This window comes from Ursus arctos, unplaced genomic scaffold (assembly GCF_023065955.2).
Source record: "Ursus arctos isolate Adak ecotype North America unplaced genomic scaffold, UrsArc2.0 scaffold_18, whole genome shotgun sequence".
Lineage (NCBI taxonomy): Eukaryota > Metazoa > Chordata > Mammalia > Carnivora > Ursidae > Ursus > Ursus arctos.
Window position 1 is genome coordinate 60,503,195 of NW_026622852.1, and position 17,730 is coordinate 60,520,924.

The following is a 17,730-nucleotide window of genomic DNA, read 5'->3' on the forward strand; positions in this document are numbered from 1 at the left end:
GGTTAGTGGCCATCCAGGTTCGAGTGTCATTTTAGGGGGTCATCGGGGCTGGGGGGTGTCGGTGTAGGTGGACATCAGGGCTGGAGTACCTCGGCGTTGACAAGCGTTGGGTCTGGCCGACGTCGGGGCGTGGAGAGCTGGGGTTGACGGGTGTCGGAGTTAAGGGGGCATCGGAGTTAGGGAGTTTGGGTTTGGGGACAGCGAGGCTGGGGGGCTCGAGGTTTATTGGTGTCTGGGTTGGGGGCTGGGAGTTGACAGGCGTCGGGGTTGGGCCTCAGGGTTGGGGGACCTCGGAGTTGGGGGCTCCGGGTCGACGGGCGTCGGGGCTGGGGGTTGTGGTTAACGTCCGGGAGACCGAGAGGACACGGGATCCGCCTCCCACCTGCACCTCCCGCCGCGCAGCGCAGGGCTGGGCGGGCCTGTGGGGCACTGTGCGTCCCGGCACGGGTTGGGGGCACTGATGGCTACCCTTCCTGACAGGGCCAGACCCAGGGCATCGCCATCTCGGGGCGCTCTGCGGCGACTCACCGGGACCGCGCGCTCCCGACGCCCGCGCTCCCGTCACTACCCCCGCCGCCCGGCCGCCGGCACCGCGCCTCCCCGCGCAGGGCCGCGGCCCGGAGGTCCCGCCCACTCGCAGGGCCGAGGCTGGGCATTGGACGCAGCGCCGCCAATCGGAGCTGCTCTTGCTGCGGCGCGAAGGCCGGGTGGTGCCGGAAGCCGCCGAGGGCGCCGGAAGCCGCCGAGGGCGCCGGAAGCCGCGCTGACCGCCGGAAGCCGCCGAGGGCGCCGGAAGCGGAGGCTGGTGCGGCTGTTCGCCGTGCCTGGGAGCTGGCTGGGCGAGCACCCGCGTGGTGCAGGGTTCGGTATGGGCCTCCTGAGCGGGGCTGCTCGCATGCTGGTGCGGGGCGCCGACCGCATGAGCAAGTGGACCAGCAAGCGGGGTCCGCGCACCTTCTACAAGGGCCGCGGCGCCAAGGGCACCGGCGTCCACGGCCGCGACGGGAAGTTCGTGCAGGTCAAGGAGATGGTCCCGGAGCTCGTGGTGCCCGAGCTGGCCGGCTTCAGGCTCAAGCCCTACGTGAACTACCGCGCCCAGGCGGGCACAGACACGCCCCTGACGGCCGAACAGCTGTTCCGGGAGGCAGTGGCACCTGCCATCGAGAAGGACTTCAAGGACGGCACTTTCGACCCGGAGCAGCTGGAAAAGTACGGCTTCGAGCCCACCCAGGAAGGCAAGCTCTTCCAGCTGTACCCCAAGAACTTCCCGCGCTAGGAGCCGCGGAGTGGCCGCCGCTGGGTGTGCCTGCGAGCCTGCGGACTGCGCCCAGCCATCCTCCCCGGCCGCTGGCCCCGGCGTGGGCGAGTGGGGTCGGCCTTAGCATCTGGTCATTGTGAGATGAAAGCGACCTAGGCAGAATCCTAGAGACCCTACTCCCGGTGAAACTGGAAGCCGTCGTCTTCCCAACCACAAGGTTTTGGGCAAGAATACATGGCTTAGCTTGCAGAAGGAAAAGAATTCACAAGGCACATCGTGCCACGTACAGCACGGGTTAATTCATCGCCCAGATTCTTCACCCCACGAAACCAATGAGCATATTCTTTATGGGTTCAAAAACAGCTGTTTTGGGGGCAAACCTCCAGTAATCTAGTCTCTTTCTCCTTTGGGTTCACCTGTTTCAGTGCATAGCCTTCCGGTCTTCTGTATTCTGCTTCATTGATTCTTGTGTTAAATCTCTTAAACTCTAAAGGAAGGTTCAAACTATTCTGTTGAAATAAATGCGACATTAGTTGGGAATCCATCATTTTAGTACAGTAATTTCTTACATGTTCTCACCTATATTTTCATCAGAAAATGAAGCAAAAAATAGAAGTGTTTTTCTGGGATGTCTGGGTGGCTCAGTTGATTAAGTGTCTGCCTTCAGCTCAGGTCATAAACTTGGGGTGCTGGGATGGAGTCCTGCATCAGGCTCCCTGCTGGGGGGGGGGTTCCTGCTTTTCCCTCTGCCCCCCACACCTTGTTCTTGCACACATGCTTGCTCTCTCAAATAAAATCTTAAAAAAAAAAAAAAGAAAGTGCACCTGTTTCCTGACTCTGAACACCTACTCATAGTTGTATGTACTGAGGATCTGACAAAATCCACACTGGCCTGCACTTCAACTACTGTTTCTTCCAGAGAGACAAGAACGAACTCTGTGGGAGTCAGATGAGTCACAGACTCAGGTTGGGTTCTTCGAGCTACTCTGTGTCTAGACTCAGGAAGCCACTCAGGTACTAAAGCTACACAGGGGAAGAGGGATTAATCCACTACAATAACTTATTTCAAGTTTACGACACGCTAAGGCCACTCAATGTGTACACATTTCCCTTTGCTTATCAGCACAGGAGACTAATGCAAGCATTTCTGGTGCCATGATGAGGTGGTCTTTTTAAATGTTCATGGAAAACTACTGTTAAGTAGCTTTAAGGAAAAGCACACTTTCAGGACGCCTGGGTGGCTCAGTCAGTGAAGTGTCTGCCTTCAGCTCAGGTCATGATCTAGGGGTCCTGGGATTGAGCCCCGCATGGGGCTCCCTGCTCAGCAGGGAGTCTGCTCTCTCTCCCTCCGACCCTTCCCCTGTTTGTGCTCTCTCTTGCTCTCTCTCCTCTCAAATAAATACGTAAGTTCTTAAAAAAAAAAAAAGCACACTTTCATTTAGTTAATTTAAATAAGTATGAAGAATTTGAGTGTCCAGTTCACACAAGAAACTGACAAGTGTGAGAGCGGGGAACCAAGACCCTTCCACTCCCGTAACAGCAGACTCCTCGGTATCAGGCAGAGTTGCCACCACCTCCCCAGCAGATAGATGAGGTTTATGTAAGAGAAGCCAACAGCTTCTTTGCTCACACTGGAAAGCCCGTAAGGGGCACTGAGCCCTACACAGTCACCTGTAGAAGATGACAGGAAGACTCTCAATGAGGTGGTCTGAGGGCAGTTCACTCACAAAGTCACACTCTGGGTTTTATTTGCGGAAGTGGTCCTTACGACGTCAAACCAACCAAACTCCTCCCTAGCTCAGCGGCTCTTCCACTTCCAGAGGTGAAGAACGTGATCATAAAAGGAGCAAGTCGCTAGGAGGGCAATGTCCAAGTTCGCTGCTTCCAGAGAGAGGTCGCAGTCAGAGACCGTGGTCCCTGCAGTGTGCTGCCGGCCGCCACTCCTCATCGTGTCCTCTGTGAGTGGCTGCAGAGTCGTCCTCAGTTTGTTGCCGCTCTGAAGTGCGGGATGACCCTCTTCCTCATCCTCTACTAAATGATGAGAAGGTGCTGGTAACTGGCGTACAGCTTTCAAGTTACAGGGATGCGCTGCTCTGACTCCTGAGTTGCTGCAGGGAAAGGACCCTGAGCAGCATGACTGGCAGGTCTGTGACAGATTGCTGAAGTAGAGCCAGGACCAGTCAGCTCCATACACCAATGAGTCGGACAACGTACGGGACACAGAGACTGTGCAGGCTTCCTGCTTCTCCTCTGGAGTGAAACAGAACATGCGACGTTACCCAGGGTTGATCTCATCACTTCCAACCGACAGCCCCTGCCCACTCTCAAAGGGAGACTCTGCTAAAAGCAACCACTCATTTGTCAGCAGCCACTGTGCACCATGCAAAGGAATCCCTGAGATGTGGACAGATGAGAAGAAAACAGACCCTCGCTGGCAGTGCGTGCACCATGTGTGCCTGAGAGGAATCAGCCTGGCTATAGAAGCACAGGGGGGAGGGTGCCTTTCCAAGCTGGAGGCCTTGGCAAAAGTCTTAGTGCTGACTTTTAGTGAAGACTTCAAAGCAAAGGACAAAGGAGTTAACCAGAAAGGAGCAACAGGGATGCATGAGAAACAGAGAACAAACACGTGTGAAGTACAGAGATAGAACAGGACACATCTGGGCAATCACAAACAATGGCCGTGACTGAAATGCTGTCAGGGAGTGGCGACACATGTCTGGAGGGTGAAAATCAACGCAGACTTCTGCATGCTCCGTAAAGTCTGGGTCTGAGCTTGTAAAGGAGTCACTGAAGAGTTTAAGCAGCTTTCCTTATGGTGAGTTGCTATGGCAACTTTGAGGATGGAGGGCAGGACTGGAAAGAGGTCCAGCTGTAGAAGGTTTGAAAGCAACATTAGACCAGAAAAAGAAAAGACAAGGTGTTGCCAAACCTGACACAGTCTAGGGTCCAGGGCAAGGCCAAGGCAAGGATGGCAAGAGCAGCCACAGAAAACTAGTAGCCGGTGAGCTGCGGGTGTGGACTTAGAAAACTGTCACCAGCTGGAAGGCTTGGTGGCAAAAATCGAGGGAAGTACTCAAAAATCGGTGGGGACATGTGACACACACAGGAGACGGCTTCAGGAGGTTTTCATGGGAAAGCTCTAGGATAATGTGAACATTATAATGAGTAAAGACGTAACACTTTATGGCTCACTGAGTAACATAAAAATCCATGAACCTATACAGAAAGGTAATATTATTAACACACATATATGGGAGAAAAGAAAGCTCTTCCTTATAAAAGAATGTTAATTAAAAAAAATGATAATGGGGCACCTGGGTGGTGCAGTAGGTTAAGCGTCCGACTCTTGGTTTTGGCTCAGGTCGTGACCACAGAGCTGTGAGATCGAGCCATGTCAGGCTCCACACTCGGTACAGAGTCTGCCTAAGACTCTCTCCCCCTTCCCTCTGTCCCTCCCACTGCACACGCATGCGTGCTGTCTCTCAAATAAATCAATAAATCTAAAAAAAAAAGAATAGTTAGAAAAATCTTTGCAATTATAGTAACAATTTGGTTCAGGCAAGAATCATCGATGTGTTGAGTAAAAGTCTGATGAGGAGCACAAAGGTACAAACACTCTAACCACAGACTAATTATTATTATTTTTTAAAGATTTCATTTATTCAATCGACAGAGAGAGAGACAGCCAGCGAGAGAGGGAACACAAGCAGGGGGAGTGGGAGAGGAAGAAGCAGGCTCCCAGCGGAGGAGCCCGATGCGGGGCTCGATCTCAGGACTCCGGGACCACGCCCCGAGCCGAAGGCAGACGCCTAACGACTGAGCCACCCAGGCGCCCCAGACTAATTATTATTAATTACACTTTTACAGTAAAGAAGCCCAGGGGAGACCTTAGCCAAGTGACCGAATTAACGTCATCAGAGGAAAAGACGAAGTGGCGCCATGTGCCCCGGATGAAGCAGGCCAAGGCAGGCAGAGTGTCACTGTGCTCCCGACAAAGACCCACAACCCAGGACGGGAGACACGCTTCAGACCCCAAGTTATGAAAAGACTGAGCAAAAAGACAGTAAAAACGCACCAGGCAAACAGTAGCCGTGAGAGGGCGTGAATGGCTCTGCTGGTACCAGATGGAGCAGACCCGCAAGAGTTCCTCGAAATAAGGAGGGACCCTCACAACGATAAACATACACACACACAACTAACAACAGAGCCCCAAAATACATGAGTACAGAGAGACAGAAATGAGGGAGGAAATACACAGTCCAACCATAACAGCTGAAGACCTCACCACCCCACTTTCAATAACGAACAACCAGGGGGGCACCTGGTGGCTCAGTCGGTTGAGTGTCCGACTCTTGGTTTCAGCTCAGGTCATGATCTTAGGGGACATTCTCTCTCCCTCTGCCCCTCCCCACACTGTGTGCACACGCACTCTCCCTTTCTCTCAAATAAGTAAAAAAATCTTTAAGTAAATAATAAAAATAATGAACCACCAGGGGTGCTGAGCTGGCTTGGTCAGTGGAGCATGCGACTCTTGATCTTGGGGTTGTAGGTTCAAGCCCCACGCTGGGTGTAGAGATTACTTAAAAAATGTATTTTTTTAAATAAAAAAATAATGAACAACCAGACAGAAAAACAACGGAATACTTGAACAGAATCTGCAGAGCACTCCGTGGCCAGAGTAACCTCTTCTGAAGAGCACACAGAACGCTCTCTGGGACCGACCACACAAGAACCCACAAAAAAGTCTCAATAAACTTAAAAGGAATCCACAAAGGAATAAAATTAGAAATCAGTAACAGAAAGAAATTTAGGACAGTCACAAAAATGTGGAATCAACACACTCATAAATAACTAATGAGTCAAAGTAGAAATCTCAAAGGAAATTAGAAAGTACTCTGAGATGAATGAAAACCTACGACAGGGACGCCTGCGTGGTTCAGTTGGTTAAGCGTCTGCCTTTGGCTCAGGTCGTGATCCCGGGGTCCTAGGATCGAGCCCCACGTCGGGCTCCCTGCTCAGCGGGGAGTCTGCCTCTCCTTCTCCCTCTGCCTGCCGCTCCCCCTGCTTCTGCTCTCTCTCTCTCAAATAAATCAATTAAAAAAAAAAAAATACCACACCCCAAAACTGCAAGGATGCAGTGAAAGTAGTGCTCTGAGGGCAACTTCTCACTGTAAATACCCACATTAAAACACAAGATCTCACATGACTCTCACATCACAAGATCTCAGCTGAGAACTGCATGGTCGTGTAACCACCAGGACGGACGCACAACAGACGGAGGAACTGAAGACACAGAACAGGAAGCCTGGAGTGCAGCCCCGTGCAGAGGGGACTGGGCTTCCGAGCAACACTGACGGGGTGGTGTCTCTAATCCGTTCTTTGTATGGACAAGGAGGGAGGGAGAATCACAAACTGAGAATGAGGAGGGAAAGGGGGCATTGGGGCCTTGAGAAGAGGGAAGAAAATGTGAAAAAGTTCTGACAGTAAAGAATGACTGGCTAGAGAAAGGCCATGGTTTGCCTGGCAACTCCGAGGACCCACTGTTACGTCAACCTAAAGTGAGACCCCACAGGGCTGCTCTAACCCTAACCCTAACCTCCCTGTGTGGCTCAGGCCCAAGCAGAACTGGGTCTGACCAATGCTGGGTACTACCCAGAGAGTGTGAGCAAGGGAGCAAGGGGAAGAGAGCTAAAGCGTGTTAGGAACATGAGACCATGCAGACCACACTGTGCACAGGCAGGAAGAACGTGGCAGAAGGTGGGCCAAGGATGGCTATGGAAGTGACAGGTGGTGATGCTTCTGGAGCAGAGTCCTAAGAGGGCAGAGAGCAGCTGAACAGCAGGAGGTACCAGCATAACTGAGCCGGTCAGGTAAGAACCATGGCTAAGTAGCAGAGTGCTGGAGACTGAGGCTTGGAGCTGGTCCAGTTACGGGCCTTGGTGAGACTGGGCGGTGAGCCTGGGAATGTGTAGAGCATGGGGGAGGAGCCCGGTAGAGCAAGGGAGCAGGACAACTGGAAACTCCCGCCCCAGGCCTGGCTGCCACAGGGCCCCTACTCACCTATCGCCTTTTGGCAGTTGAAGATCTTAAAGCCACTGTGCATGCACGCTGCCAGGAGCAGGTGGTGGTGGAAAGGGTGCCACTTGAGCCTCCACACTCCGCCCTGAGTGGGCATGTCTGCGAATGGCTGCTTCATGTTCCGAGTGTCCCACAGTAGGACGTGCTCATCATAGCTGAAACCCATCAAGCACAGGGATCATGCAGCAAAACCAATGCCCACTTTTCCCCCAAGGCCCCTAGATGGCAGGGACATCTCCTGGGGAAACCCGTACCACTCATTCCTCTAGGACAAAGTCCCTCTTCCCAAGCCCAGATATCTGTACTCCGGTATCAGACCTGATCCAATTCAACAACACTGCAGTGGTCAACATGAGAAAAGGAAGTGAAAGATGGAAGATGGACCCTGTGAACCAAACCCAAGGGACTCACCTTCCTGTGGCCAAGATGTTTTCCCGATGGGGACTACTCTGGATGCTGCACACACCCATGGAGTGTCTGCAGGCAAAAGTGCAAGGCCTGAGTGGGCACCCACGAAGGCTCACGTCTCCAGTGGAGAGTCCACGGAGGAGGGACAGGAGGGTTGGCGTTACATGCCGAGGGCTGGCCCCTTGATGATTTACCTCTCGCTAGTGAACACAGATACGCCAGGTGTCCTGGTGTCCCAGCCTTTCAGAAGGCCATCGTCCCCACCTGTGTGGAAACAGACAGGCCCACTGACAACACGAAGCAGCCACTCCTCAGGGAGGGAATTTATGTCCGTGGGGAAATCCCTATGGTGGTTTCAGGATGCCACCGGGCAGAAGAGCCCTGTGCTGGAACTGCGTCTTCAGACTTGGAGAGGGCCCCCACGGGGAAGACAGGAAAGGCCGGGGGCTCAGCCTACAGGAACAAAAGGGAAGGCCAAGAAGTTAGGGAAAGGATTTCCAGGTCACAAGATGGCTGCCACAAAGCAAAGCTGTCGTATCAAAGAACTCTGAGCAGGACCTGCATGTAGGAGGCAGCAAACATGAGCACTTCCTAAGTTTCTGGAACCTTCAGCACACCCCCATGTGTTTTAAAGGGAAGTGCCCCTTGTAACCTTATAGTAAAAAGGACCCCTGCTTGTCTTAGGGAACTGAAAACATAGGAAGAAAGAGGAAGCTGGCACCATAATCCAGTGTCTGAAGAAAAGCAACAACAAGATACAGGGTGCCGGTGGCTATCCTGAAGGAAGGGGAGCAAGGCTGAAAAGCAGGGCCTACGTGGAGGGTGAGAGTGAGCAAAAGAAAAACGCCTGGGTCTGACCATTCCATCCACCCACCCATCCACTCAACCACCCACCTTCCGTTCAACTACCTGCCCACCCAAGAGATACTTACTGAGCACGACCCAGGTCCCTGTAACAGACAGAAGGGGTACAGGAGAACACGACCTACGAGGAAGCAGACCAACAGAACCAGTGCCTGCAGGTGAGCCTCCAAGATGAGCTGCAGTCCTGTGGCAGATTTGCAGAGAAAGCTGGTACTGGCTTCTTTACACACTGGTCTCTCCTGTCTCACACCCATGCCCATCCGCCAGGATATCCTGTTGACCCACCTGCACACACACATCCAAAGTCCTACCACTTTTCCCTTGTGTGCGCCACTTCCAACTTGGTCTGAGGCCTTCTTGCCACCATCTGCATATCAGGTGTCCAGGCTCTGCCCCCACCTCCTCACAGTCTATACTCAACACATTAGCAAAAAAGATCCCCTTCAATTCTACAACATAAGTCAGAAAATGTCATCCCTCTGCTCAGCATCTTGCTCTTGCTCCTATTTCATTCTGAGCAAAAGCCAAAGTCCGTCCTGTGGCCTTTCATCTCACCGTCTTCTGTTCTGCCACCCCCTCCCACCATTCTGGTCCTACAGCTACCTGCTGCTCTGCTCATGCATCAGGCTCACTCCTGCCCGAGGTCTCTGCCTACTGTGACCATACTATGTAACAGGACAGCCTGCACCTGCCCACACCTCAGTCCCCCAACCCTGGCCTACCTTTCTGCTTCCCAAAGCACTTATCACTTCTGACCTACTGAGCACTCTGTCCACTCATGATATGCTATGCTCCGTGACCACTGCCTATCTCCTCTCAATGTAAGCTCAGTGAAAGCAGGGACTTTTGTCTGTCTGGTTCACCCACGTTTCTCAAGCACCTAGAACAGCGCACGGCACATACAGGTGCTCCATAAGCACTCACTGAACAAACGAGTTGGTGCTGAACTATTAAATCATAGCCTCCACGATCCTCTTGCTCTGAATTAGCTAAGCCTCAAGGCAGTACTAACCCAAGAACGAGCAGACCTAAAAAAATTAAATCTTGGGGTGCCCGGCTGGCTCAGTCAGAAGAGTGTGTGACTCTGATCTCAGGGTCATGAGTTCGAGCCCCATCCTGGGTGTAGAGATCACTTAAAATAAATAAGAAAAATTTCACAGAAAGAAAGAAAGAAAGGAGAGAAAGAAAGAAAGGGAAAGAAAGAAAGAAAAAGAAAGAAAGAAAAGAAAAAAGGAAAGAAAGAAAAGGAAGAGAAGAGAGAAGAGAAAAGAAAAGAAAAGAAAAGAAAAGAAAGAAAAAAAAAAGGTCTGCTTAAGCAACCAAAATGCAGTTGTCTCTGGAAGACAGAGACAGCAGCTGAGGTCAGGAGAGCGACAATGCAAAGCGAGAAGAGCACCAGACAGAAGCCAGAGGACAGGAACACTTTCAAGCAGAGGGAAGGAGCCAGCGAAGTAGAACAAGGAGCAACCAGAAAGAAGAGGAAAGGTCCAGGATAACCCAAGGAAAAGACTGTGCCAGGAGGGAGTCAGCATGGGAATGCTGCTGAGAGGGTGCTCTCTGGACCAGGACACCAAGGAGCTGAGTAAGAGCAGCTCTGGCAGAAAGCGGGGGACCATGCAGCTTCCTGACAGTCCAACAGAACGTCCCTAGCCTCACCGCTCACTGTGGAGCTTAGCACACTACCAGCAACTGGACACAGAGGGAAACAAGAGTCAGATCTTTTCTTCGCTTCTCTGCAGATCCAGCAGCTCCCCTTCTGCCTTTGCTCAGAGACCAATGCCCCCTGCCTCCCGCCTCCCACCTCCCATCTCCCAAGAGTCCTCTCCACTCGGCTAAGAGAGGCTGATCACAGCTACCTGGCTCCTGCAACCTCTAGTTCTAGTAATTTCTCATTGTCACATCAGCACCCGCAATACATACCACTCACAATACCAGGAAATCAATCCTATCTCTCTTGGGCTTTTCTTTGGGAAGGTAAACTGTCTCCAAAAAGGGAGCAGACAAGCCTGAAATCCAACATGACAAAGTCAATACTGGACACAGAAATAGAAGCGGAAAATGTGGGAATTCTGGATTTCTCACAGCAGAAGCAAGGGATCAGATACCAAGAGTGGCAGGAGGCAGGGTTCCTGCTGCTCCAAGACCGTGGTCAGCGCGACCTAAGACACTACCAAGCCTGAACAACTAAGCAGCAAGTACCAACTACAGATTCTGTCTTCGCAAAGGGTCTTCAAGATCCCAACACGTTCCAAGTCATGGCCCTGACATGTGCCACACTTGCTCACTCCCTCCCTCCTGGGGCCGACACCCAGCGGAGAAGTACCCACCTGAATAAATGATTTCTGTCTGCCAGTAATTGAAAGCAGCAATCCAGGCCTCAAAGTGGTGGGCATGCCACGTGGCCACCTCCTGCAGCGCCGGACCCGCCTCATTCACCTCTAGCAGGTGGAGCTGCCCCTTGGAGTCACTGCTAATGATTTTCAAGGGCTGGTCACTGGGCCTAGACACAGGGAACCAATGGAGAAACCCAGCTGAATTTATTCATTGACCCAAACTCATCACCCTCTTCTGGTTTCCAACTGGTGACACCCCAAGACATGTCATGGGAGAGGTTCTCCATGGACCTGGTCCGTGCACTTGCCTATTAAGACGGCTGGGCACCTGGCAGAAACCAAAACTACTATCACTTAGCTTGTCAAAATGAACCCATGTCAGCTTCTCTTGATGAAAACAGCGTTTCTTTTATCTGGGAAGTTGGAATGTTTTCTTTCTTGATTAGGACTGACAGTGATATTCCCAGGTCTGGGAAGCCACAATCAAGGCTGGTGCAAGGTTTCATTCAATTCTCTCTCACATGAAGAGAGGAATGACTCCTCAGACAAAAGACTTGGGGTCCCTCACCAATGCCGGCCCTTACCTTTCAGTTTTCCCGGTGGACCAATCCAGAGACAGGGCCAGGCACTGCTTCTCCAGGGCAAAGCTGGAAACCGGCTGCAGTGTGTAAGCATTCTACCGGAGAGAAAGGAGCGCTATCAAAGGGAAACAGCCCAGAACCCTGGAAAGATGATTCCTCTAGCTCAGGTGGCCACCACGCCACTAGATGAACAAAATGTGCTAATGCTAGATTCATCACAGAACGAGAGGCCACGAGGCACCTGGCCCTGCTCTTGAGGAGCTCATACACCTGTTGGAGGACTTTCCCACACGTGACCCGAGGGGAAGCAGGTCTCTGCTCTTCAGACGCCTTCGCTGTCCATGCGCTCCGAGACACAATCCCGCCACCTCCACAGGCTCTAGGAAGCACCCTGGCGCACACTCCCCACCTCCCCTGCCTCAAGGGCTGCTGGGACACTCCGCGACAGCAGGATCTTTCCTCTAGTTTCCATTTCAGGAGCCACAACTAGCCATTCAACGTTGTTTCTCTTCTCTAAGATTCATGAAAGTTTTTTATTACCTAGGCAAGCTGGACAGTGCTTAACTCCCTCAGAAGGCTCCTACCAGGCTGCTTCCTCAGGGTCCTCTCTGTGGGTGATCTGCTCTTGCCAGGACCTGGTTCATGGGCCCACAGTCTTCCCCAGATTATTCCCTCCCTCATTCCTCAGACAGGGCTGCAGCAAGGCCCTTTATACACAAGCCCTCAGCTGCCATAACTCCAACAGCGAGTGACCTGCTCCAGTCCCACTCGCACGCCTGCACTAGTGTGTGTCCCTCCCACCGAGTGAGGGCTTGGTCTTGTGGGCCACTTACTTCCCTCAACTACAGGACTTCCCTGTTCTTCCGACCCTCCAACAATCAGGTGCAGTCATTCTGCAAATGCATGGGACTCGTCAGTACCAAATGGTCTGAGAAAGCCTCATGGGAAACATACGCCTTCCTAGTTATGGGAGACAAATACTACTTTCACATAGGAAATCCATTCCTATTCTTGGCTCCAGCATCATCAACCTAAGAATGCTGGTCTAGGCTTTCTGTACAGAAGCACTTTCGGATCCACTGACAGGTGAATGAATACCCCGTTACTTCAGCCCATCCACCGGTGACGTACAGGTGATCTCTTCTCAGAGTTAGATGCAGAACCCAATAATTTAAAATAGACTGCATGCTAAATTAGGATATTTTATGATAAAGTTTGCCATTAAACAGAAATCATGCTACAAAAAGGTTTGTAGCAGCACAACCTCACACCCAAAGCCTCTCCATTTTGATTCTCTCCACCCGCCACAACTCCTGGCCCGTCACTGACCTCAGATCCCGCCAAGCGGAGTAGTTCTATGGACCCACCAGCATCTGCCACGCCCAAGAGGGCATGGCCAGCCACCGGGATGTGGCACCTGAGGGGAGAATTCATATGCCCGTCAGAACACAGGACACACCCAGAGCACAGCAGAGCATTATGCACCTCAGTAACTTCTTATTTAAATTTTAGCTCCAAAATCAGGTTGTAGCCTACAATTCTGTTCCAAGATTTCCCAGCTTATCAATCAGAAAACAAGCATCACTTCCCAGACTCATACCAACCCTAGGACTTGGAAACTGGGAAATGAAAGGGGCCCAGGTCTACAGGTCCCACCAAGCGCAACAGGCTGGCAGGACAATAAAGAAATGAAATAGTTCAGACATTTTGCCATCTTAGTGAATGCTGACAGGCATCAGGCTCCCTGATTAAATCAACAGATAGTCGTGACAAATTCCAGACAAGAGGAATTGTTATCAACATTATACCATTTCATGTCCAGGATTGCAGAAGTATCTCTTCTTTGGATCTCAAGCAGGGGGCAAGCAGAGCTGTCCTCATTGAAACTATACAGGTAGAGACGACCTAAACGGGTTTGAGGCTCATCAATGTCCAGTGCACTCTACAAAAAATGCAGATGTAGTCTCTGATTACCCTGATAGGCACCGAGGAACCCAAGGGATGGGAAAAGGAATCAAGGGAAAGAAAAGGTTTGCCAAGACTCTGGGACTCTGGTGGCTCAGTAGGTTAAGCATCTGCCTTTGGCTCGGGTCATGACCTCAAGGTCCTGGAATTGAGCCCTGTTTCAGGCTCCCTGCTCAGCAGGGAGTCTGCTTCTCCCTCTGTCCTTCCCCCTGCTCATTCTCTCTCTCTCAAATAAATAAAATCTTATAAATAAATACATAAATAAATAAGTAAGTAAATAAATAAATAACTGACTGACTCTGGAACTCTACCTGGAAGCAACAGCCCTGATTTTCTGAGCTGGAGAAATATCTCTTCTCTTGTTATACCATTAGTGGGTAGGCAGATAAACTCTGCTGGGCTCAGCATAGAATGCTTTTTTTTTTTTTTTAATTTTATTTAAATAATCTCTACATCCAATATGGGGCTCAAAATCACGACCCTGAGATCAAGAGCTGCGTGCTGTACAGACTGAGCCAGCCAGGTGCCCCTATTCTAAGTGGGCTAACAGGGATCAGCTATGGTAGGTCACCACAGGACCCAGTCTGCCCGTAAAGGTCCTGGCTTAGGCCTGTTGCTGAAGTGCCAGTTCTCATTCTTCAAAGTGTCCTGGTTTGCATCTGAATAGACGCCTTCGAGAGATTAGGTATAGCTCCTTCGAATTTCCATTTTCTCTTTAGTCTAGGCTTCATCCATAAACTTGAGCCACACCTGCATATAAGGGACTTTCAAGATGCCCATTCCCAGTGCCTAGCTGGCTCAGTTGGTGAATGCGGCTCTCTCTCTCAGGGTTGTGAGTTCCAGCCTAATGTTGGGTGTAGAAATTCCTTACATAAATAAACTTAAAAAAAAAAAAGAAAAAGATGCCCATTCTAACCTACCTTCTGAGCACAAGGCCAATGTCACATCTTCATCTCCTGTGTGACTCCACACAGACTTTTCTCCTCCAGCCTTCCCCACTGCATGTCTCAACATCTGTGGTCGGCTCTGCCGTCTTACGTATTTTCCCGCCCTTCCTGAGACCCTCCCCTAAAACAGGAGCGGAGCTTTAGCTACTCGAGATGCCATTTGGGGAGAGCAGACCTAGAGAGGCGCGGAAGAGACCGCCTAAGGCCAGGAGGGCACCGCACACCTCGCTCTCCGTGTTGGTGGCCTGGTCCTCCGGCTTCTGCAGCTGGTAGGTGCCGCAGGCCAACAAGTGCCTGCAGCCTTCCAGCGGGCACCACTCCACCGAGTCCGCGGTGTACTCCGTGTCCACCGCTTGCAACAGCCGGACGCGACTTCCCGTCACCCCGGAGTCAGACAAGGACGCAGAGGAGGAACGGCGAAGGGGTGGTGGGGAGGCCAGGTTGAGAGCGGGGGTCGGGGCCGGGGCCGAGGTCGGCGGTGAGAGCAGGGGTCGGGGCCGGGGCCGGCGGTGAGAGCGGGGTTCGGGGCCGGGGCCGAGGTCGGCGGTGAGAGCGGGGTTCGGGGCCGGGGCCGAGGTCGGCGGTGAGAGCGGGGTTCGGGGCCGAGGTCGGCGGTGAGAGCGGGGTTCGGGGCCTGGGCCGGGGCCGAGGTCGGCGGTGAGAGCGGGGTTCGGGGCCGGGGCCGAGGTCGGCGGTGAGAGCGGGGTTCGGGGCCGGGGCCGAGGTCGGCGGTGAGAGCGGGGTTCGGGGCCGGGGCCGGGGCCGAGGTCGGCGGTGAGAGCGGGGTTCGTGGCCGGGGCCGAGGTTGGCGGTGAGAGCGGGGTTCGGGGTCGGGGCTGAGGTCGGCGGTGACGCTAGGGGTAGGGGTCGGAGCCGCGGTGAGGAGAAAACCAAGGTCCCGGCAGGTCTTTCTGACTTCCGCAATCACCTCCCTCCCTTTTCCGGAGCACCGAGGCGGGACTTCCGGTCGTCGTTGCCTCCTTCGCGTGAAGCCGCGCTCCTACGCCCCCTGTCGGCCGGCGGACCTCCGCGGGTCCGGGGGGGCGGTGGGGCTGGAAGGACAGCAGAGTATCCAGACGGAATTTGCAGAAGAGCTGGGCTTTTAAAAAGAGGGGAGAAGAGGAGAAAAACAGGGCATGGAAGTGGGGGTGAGCAAAGGACCTAGACTTTCAGGGAGCCGAGTCGAGGGTCGGCCCCAAAGGGGCTGGGCCACGCCTACCCTCTGCCACTCACGTCCATCCTAGGGAGGCTGCGAGTATGGCCAGAGGTGTGGCACACCAGTGGACCAAAGACCCGCCTGCCAGGACAGCAGAGAAAGGAGCCAGGACCAGCTGGGGGTGCCTGATGAGTTGCTGGCTGCGGTGGTGGGCAGGAAGGTGGACAGAGGACTTGGAGAAGAGTCAGCGTCTGCGCCCAAGGGGCAGGGCTCTGTCGGCCACTTCGAATGTAAGGGAGGACACCTAGCAGAGCCATGCTCTGATTTGGGAGACTGAAGAGATGCTGCCGCCGGTCAAGAAAATTAACATATTCTACAGAATAGGTTTGGGGAAGGCAAGCTTTGGGCATTATTAAGGATGGATTGAACTGTGTCTCTCCAAAAAGATATGCTGAAGTCCTATCCCGCAGCACCACAGAATGTGGCATTTGGAAACAGGGTCTTTACAGAGGTAATCCAGTTAAAATGAGGTCATTAAGGTAGGCCCTAGTCCAATATGACTGGTATCTTTATGAAGGGGTGATTTGGTCTCTCAGGGACAGACCCACACAGGGAAGATAAGGTAAAAACAGAGGGTTGGTATGATGCATCCACAAGGCAAGGGACACCTGAAACTGCCAGAAGCTGGAAGGGGCCGGAACACACACCTTTCCCATGTGTCTTCAGTCCTGCCAACACCTTGATCTGGGACTCCTGACCTCCACAAACAGGATGATACATTGCTGTTTTAAGCCATCTAGTTTGTGATACTTTGCTATGATAGCCCCAGGTAACTGGACAGGCTGACATTGCAATCTACATGGATCCCTGGGTACCCAGCCTGTGGTTTTGAAGCAGGGCTTTGGCTGGAAATTCAGCAGCTCAGAGGGCAGCTGGAGCAGAGCAACAGAAAAGGTTGGTCAGCAAGAAACAGGACTGTCTGAAATGGCTGAACCACACACCCGTACCTGGTACAAGAAACGGTCAAGGGGAGCCTGGCTGGCTCAGTTGGTAGAATATTCAACTCCTGATCTTAGGGTCATGAGTTTGAGCCCCACAGTGGGTACAGAGATTACTTAATTAAAAAAAAAAAAAAAAAAAAAGTCAGGGCGCCTGGGTGGCTCAGTCGGTGAAGGGTCTGCCTTCAGCTCAGGTCAGGCTCAGGGTCCTGGGATCAAGCCCCGCATGGGGATCCCTGCTCAGCAGGGAGCCTGCTTCTCTCTCTGCCCCTCCCCCTGCTTGTGCTCCCTCTCTCTCTCAAACAAATAAATAAAATCTTAAAAAAAAAAAAAAAAAAAAGCCAAAGTCAAGGGACACCCCAGTGGCTCAGTTAGTTAAGCGTCTGCTTTCAGCTCAGATCATGATCCCAGGGTCCTAGGATGCAGCTCTGCATCGGGGGGTCTGCTTTTCCCTCTCCTTCTGCCCCTCCCCCTGCTCATGTTCTTTCTCAGATAAATAAAAATCTTAAAAAAAAAAAAAAAAAAAGACAAGCAGCTCCACACACTATACAAGCCCCTTATTCCAACCATCTGAATGTTAACCTGACTCTCGGAGGTATGGCTACAAAGATCAAGAGATTGGGGGTCATCAGAGGAGAAAAGAAACCAGGGGCTGCTATCAGAGAAGGGACAAGGGAAGCAAAAAGGGATAAGAGCTGTCTATGGATCCTATAGCCCCTTCAGGACAGCATCCAGTCCAGGGGGCCATGGCAATGATGTGAGCAAAGGGAAGGAGTCACTACACATGGAACTTAAGAACCCTTACAGCCACCTTCCAAGCTCCAGCCCAGGCCCTTCACCAGCACAGACTTGGGGGGGGGGGGTCTCTAACACACAGTACAGGGGTGCAGCCCAACTGGATAGGGAACAGCTACCAGCTGCAGCACCTGCTTGAAGCAGCCACACTGGACAGCAATCCCTAGGCTAATGCTATTCCAGATAAGCCACGAGACATGGAAGAAACCAGCGATGTGTCAGGACCTGGTGTGGTGTCCTACACGTCAGCTGAGACCTTTCGATGTAATTTTCTGATGAGTAGCTGACCACAGGACAATGTGGGTGGGTCAGGGAATGCAGACAGGCTGAAGTGCCCAGACACAAAG

General features: G+C 52.5%; 3 protein-coding genes across 3 annotated transcripts in view; 1 reads left to right on the forward strand and 2 right to left on the reverse strand.

The window, feature by feature from the left end:
* The window catches only part of PNPLA7 (patatin like phospholipase domain containing 7), a 68,149-nt gene extending 67,528 nt beyond the window's left edge, over positions 1-621 (reverse strand). The window contains 2 exon segments of the mRNA XM_044380547.3: positions 90-137; positions 529-621. The gene's annotated coding sequence lies outside the window, so the exon portion shown is untranslated.
* Positions 622-759: 138 nt separating this feature from the next.
* On the forward strand, positions 760-2,076 carry MRPL41 (mitochondrial ribosomal protein L41). Its single transcript, XM_044380562.3, has one exon. The coding sequence runs from the start codon at positions 869-871 to the stop codon at positions 1,274-1,276; it is 408 nt and encodes a 135-aa protein (XP_044236497.1). The 5' UTR covers positions 760-868; the 3' UTR covers positions 1,277-2,076.
* A 614-nt stretch (positions 2,077-2,690) lies between these two features.
* On the reverse strand, positions 2,691-15,673 carry DPH7 (diphthamide biosynthesis 7). The gene is made up of 11 exons (XM_057313382.1): positions 15,668-15,673; positions 14,659-15,288; positions 13,331-13,464; positions 12,852-12,939; positions 11,526-11,617; positions 10,936-11,108; positions 8,677-8,694; positions 7,939-8,008; positions 7,748-7,813; positions 7,319-7,491; positions 2,691-3,508 (listed from the first exon to the last, which is right to left on the reverse strand). Exons 1-11 carry the CDS (start codon positions 15,671-15,673, stop codon positions 3,057-3,059), a joined length of 1,902 nt encoding a protein of 633 aa, XP_057169365.1. The 3' UTR covers positions 2,691-3,056.
* Positions 15,674-17,730: the final 2,057 nt, after the last annotated feature.

Coding starts and splice junctions, on each gene's coding strand:
- DPH7 (XM_057313382.1), bottom strand. Junction 12,940..13,330: donor GCAATCCTGGACATGAAATG/GTATAATGTTGA, acceptor TTCTCCCCTCAG/GTGCCACATCCCGGTGGCTG. Junction 11,109..11,525: donor TCCACCGGGAAAACTGAAAG/GTAAGGGCCGGC, acceptor CCCTGTGTCTAG/GCCCAGTGACCAGCCCTTGA.
- MRPL41 (XM_044380562.3), top strand. CDS start 869: ATGGGCCTCCTGAGCGGGGCTGCTCGCATGCTGGTGCGGGGCGCCGAC.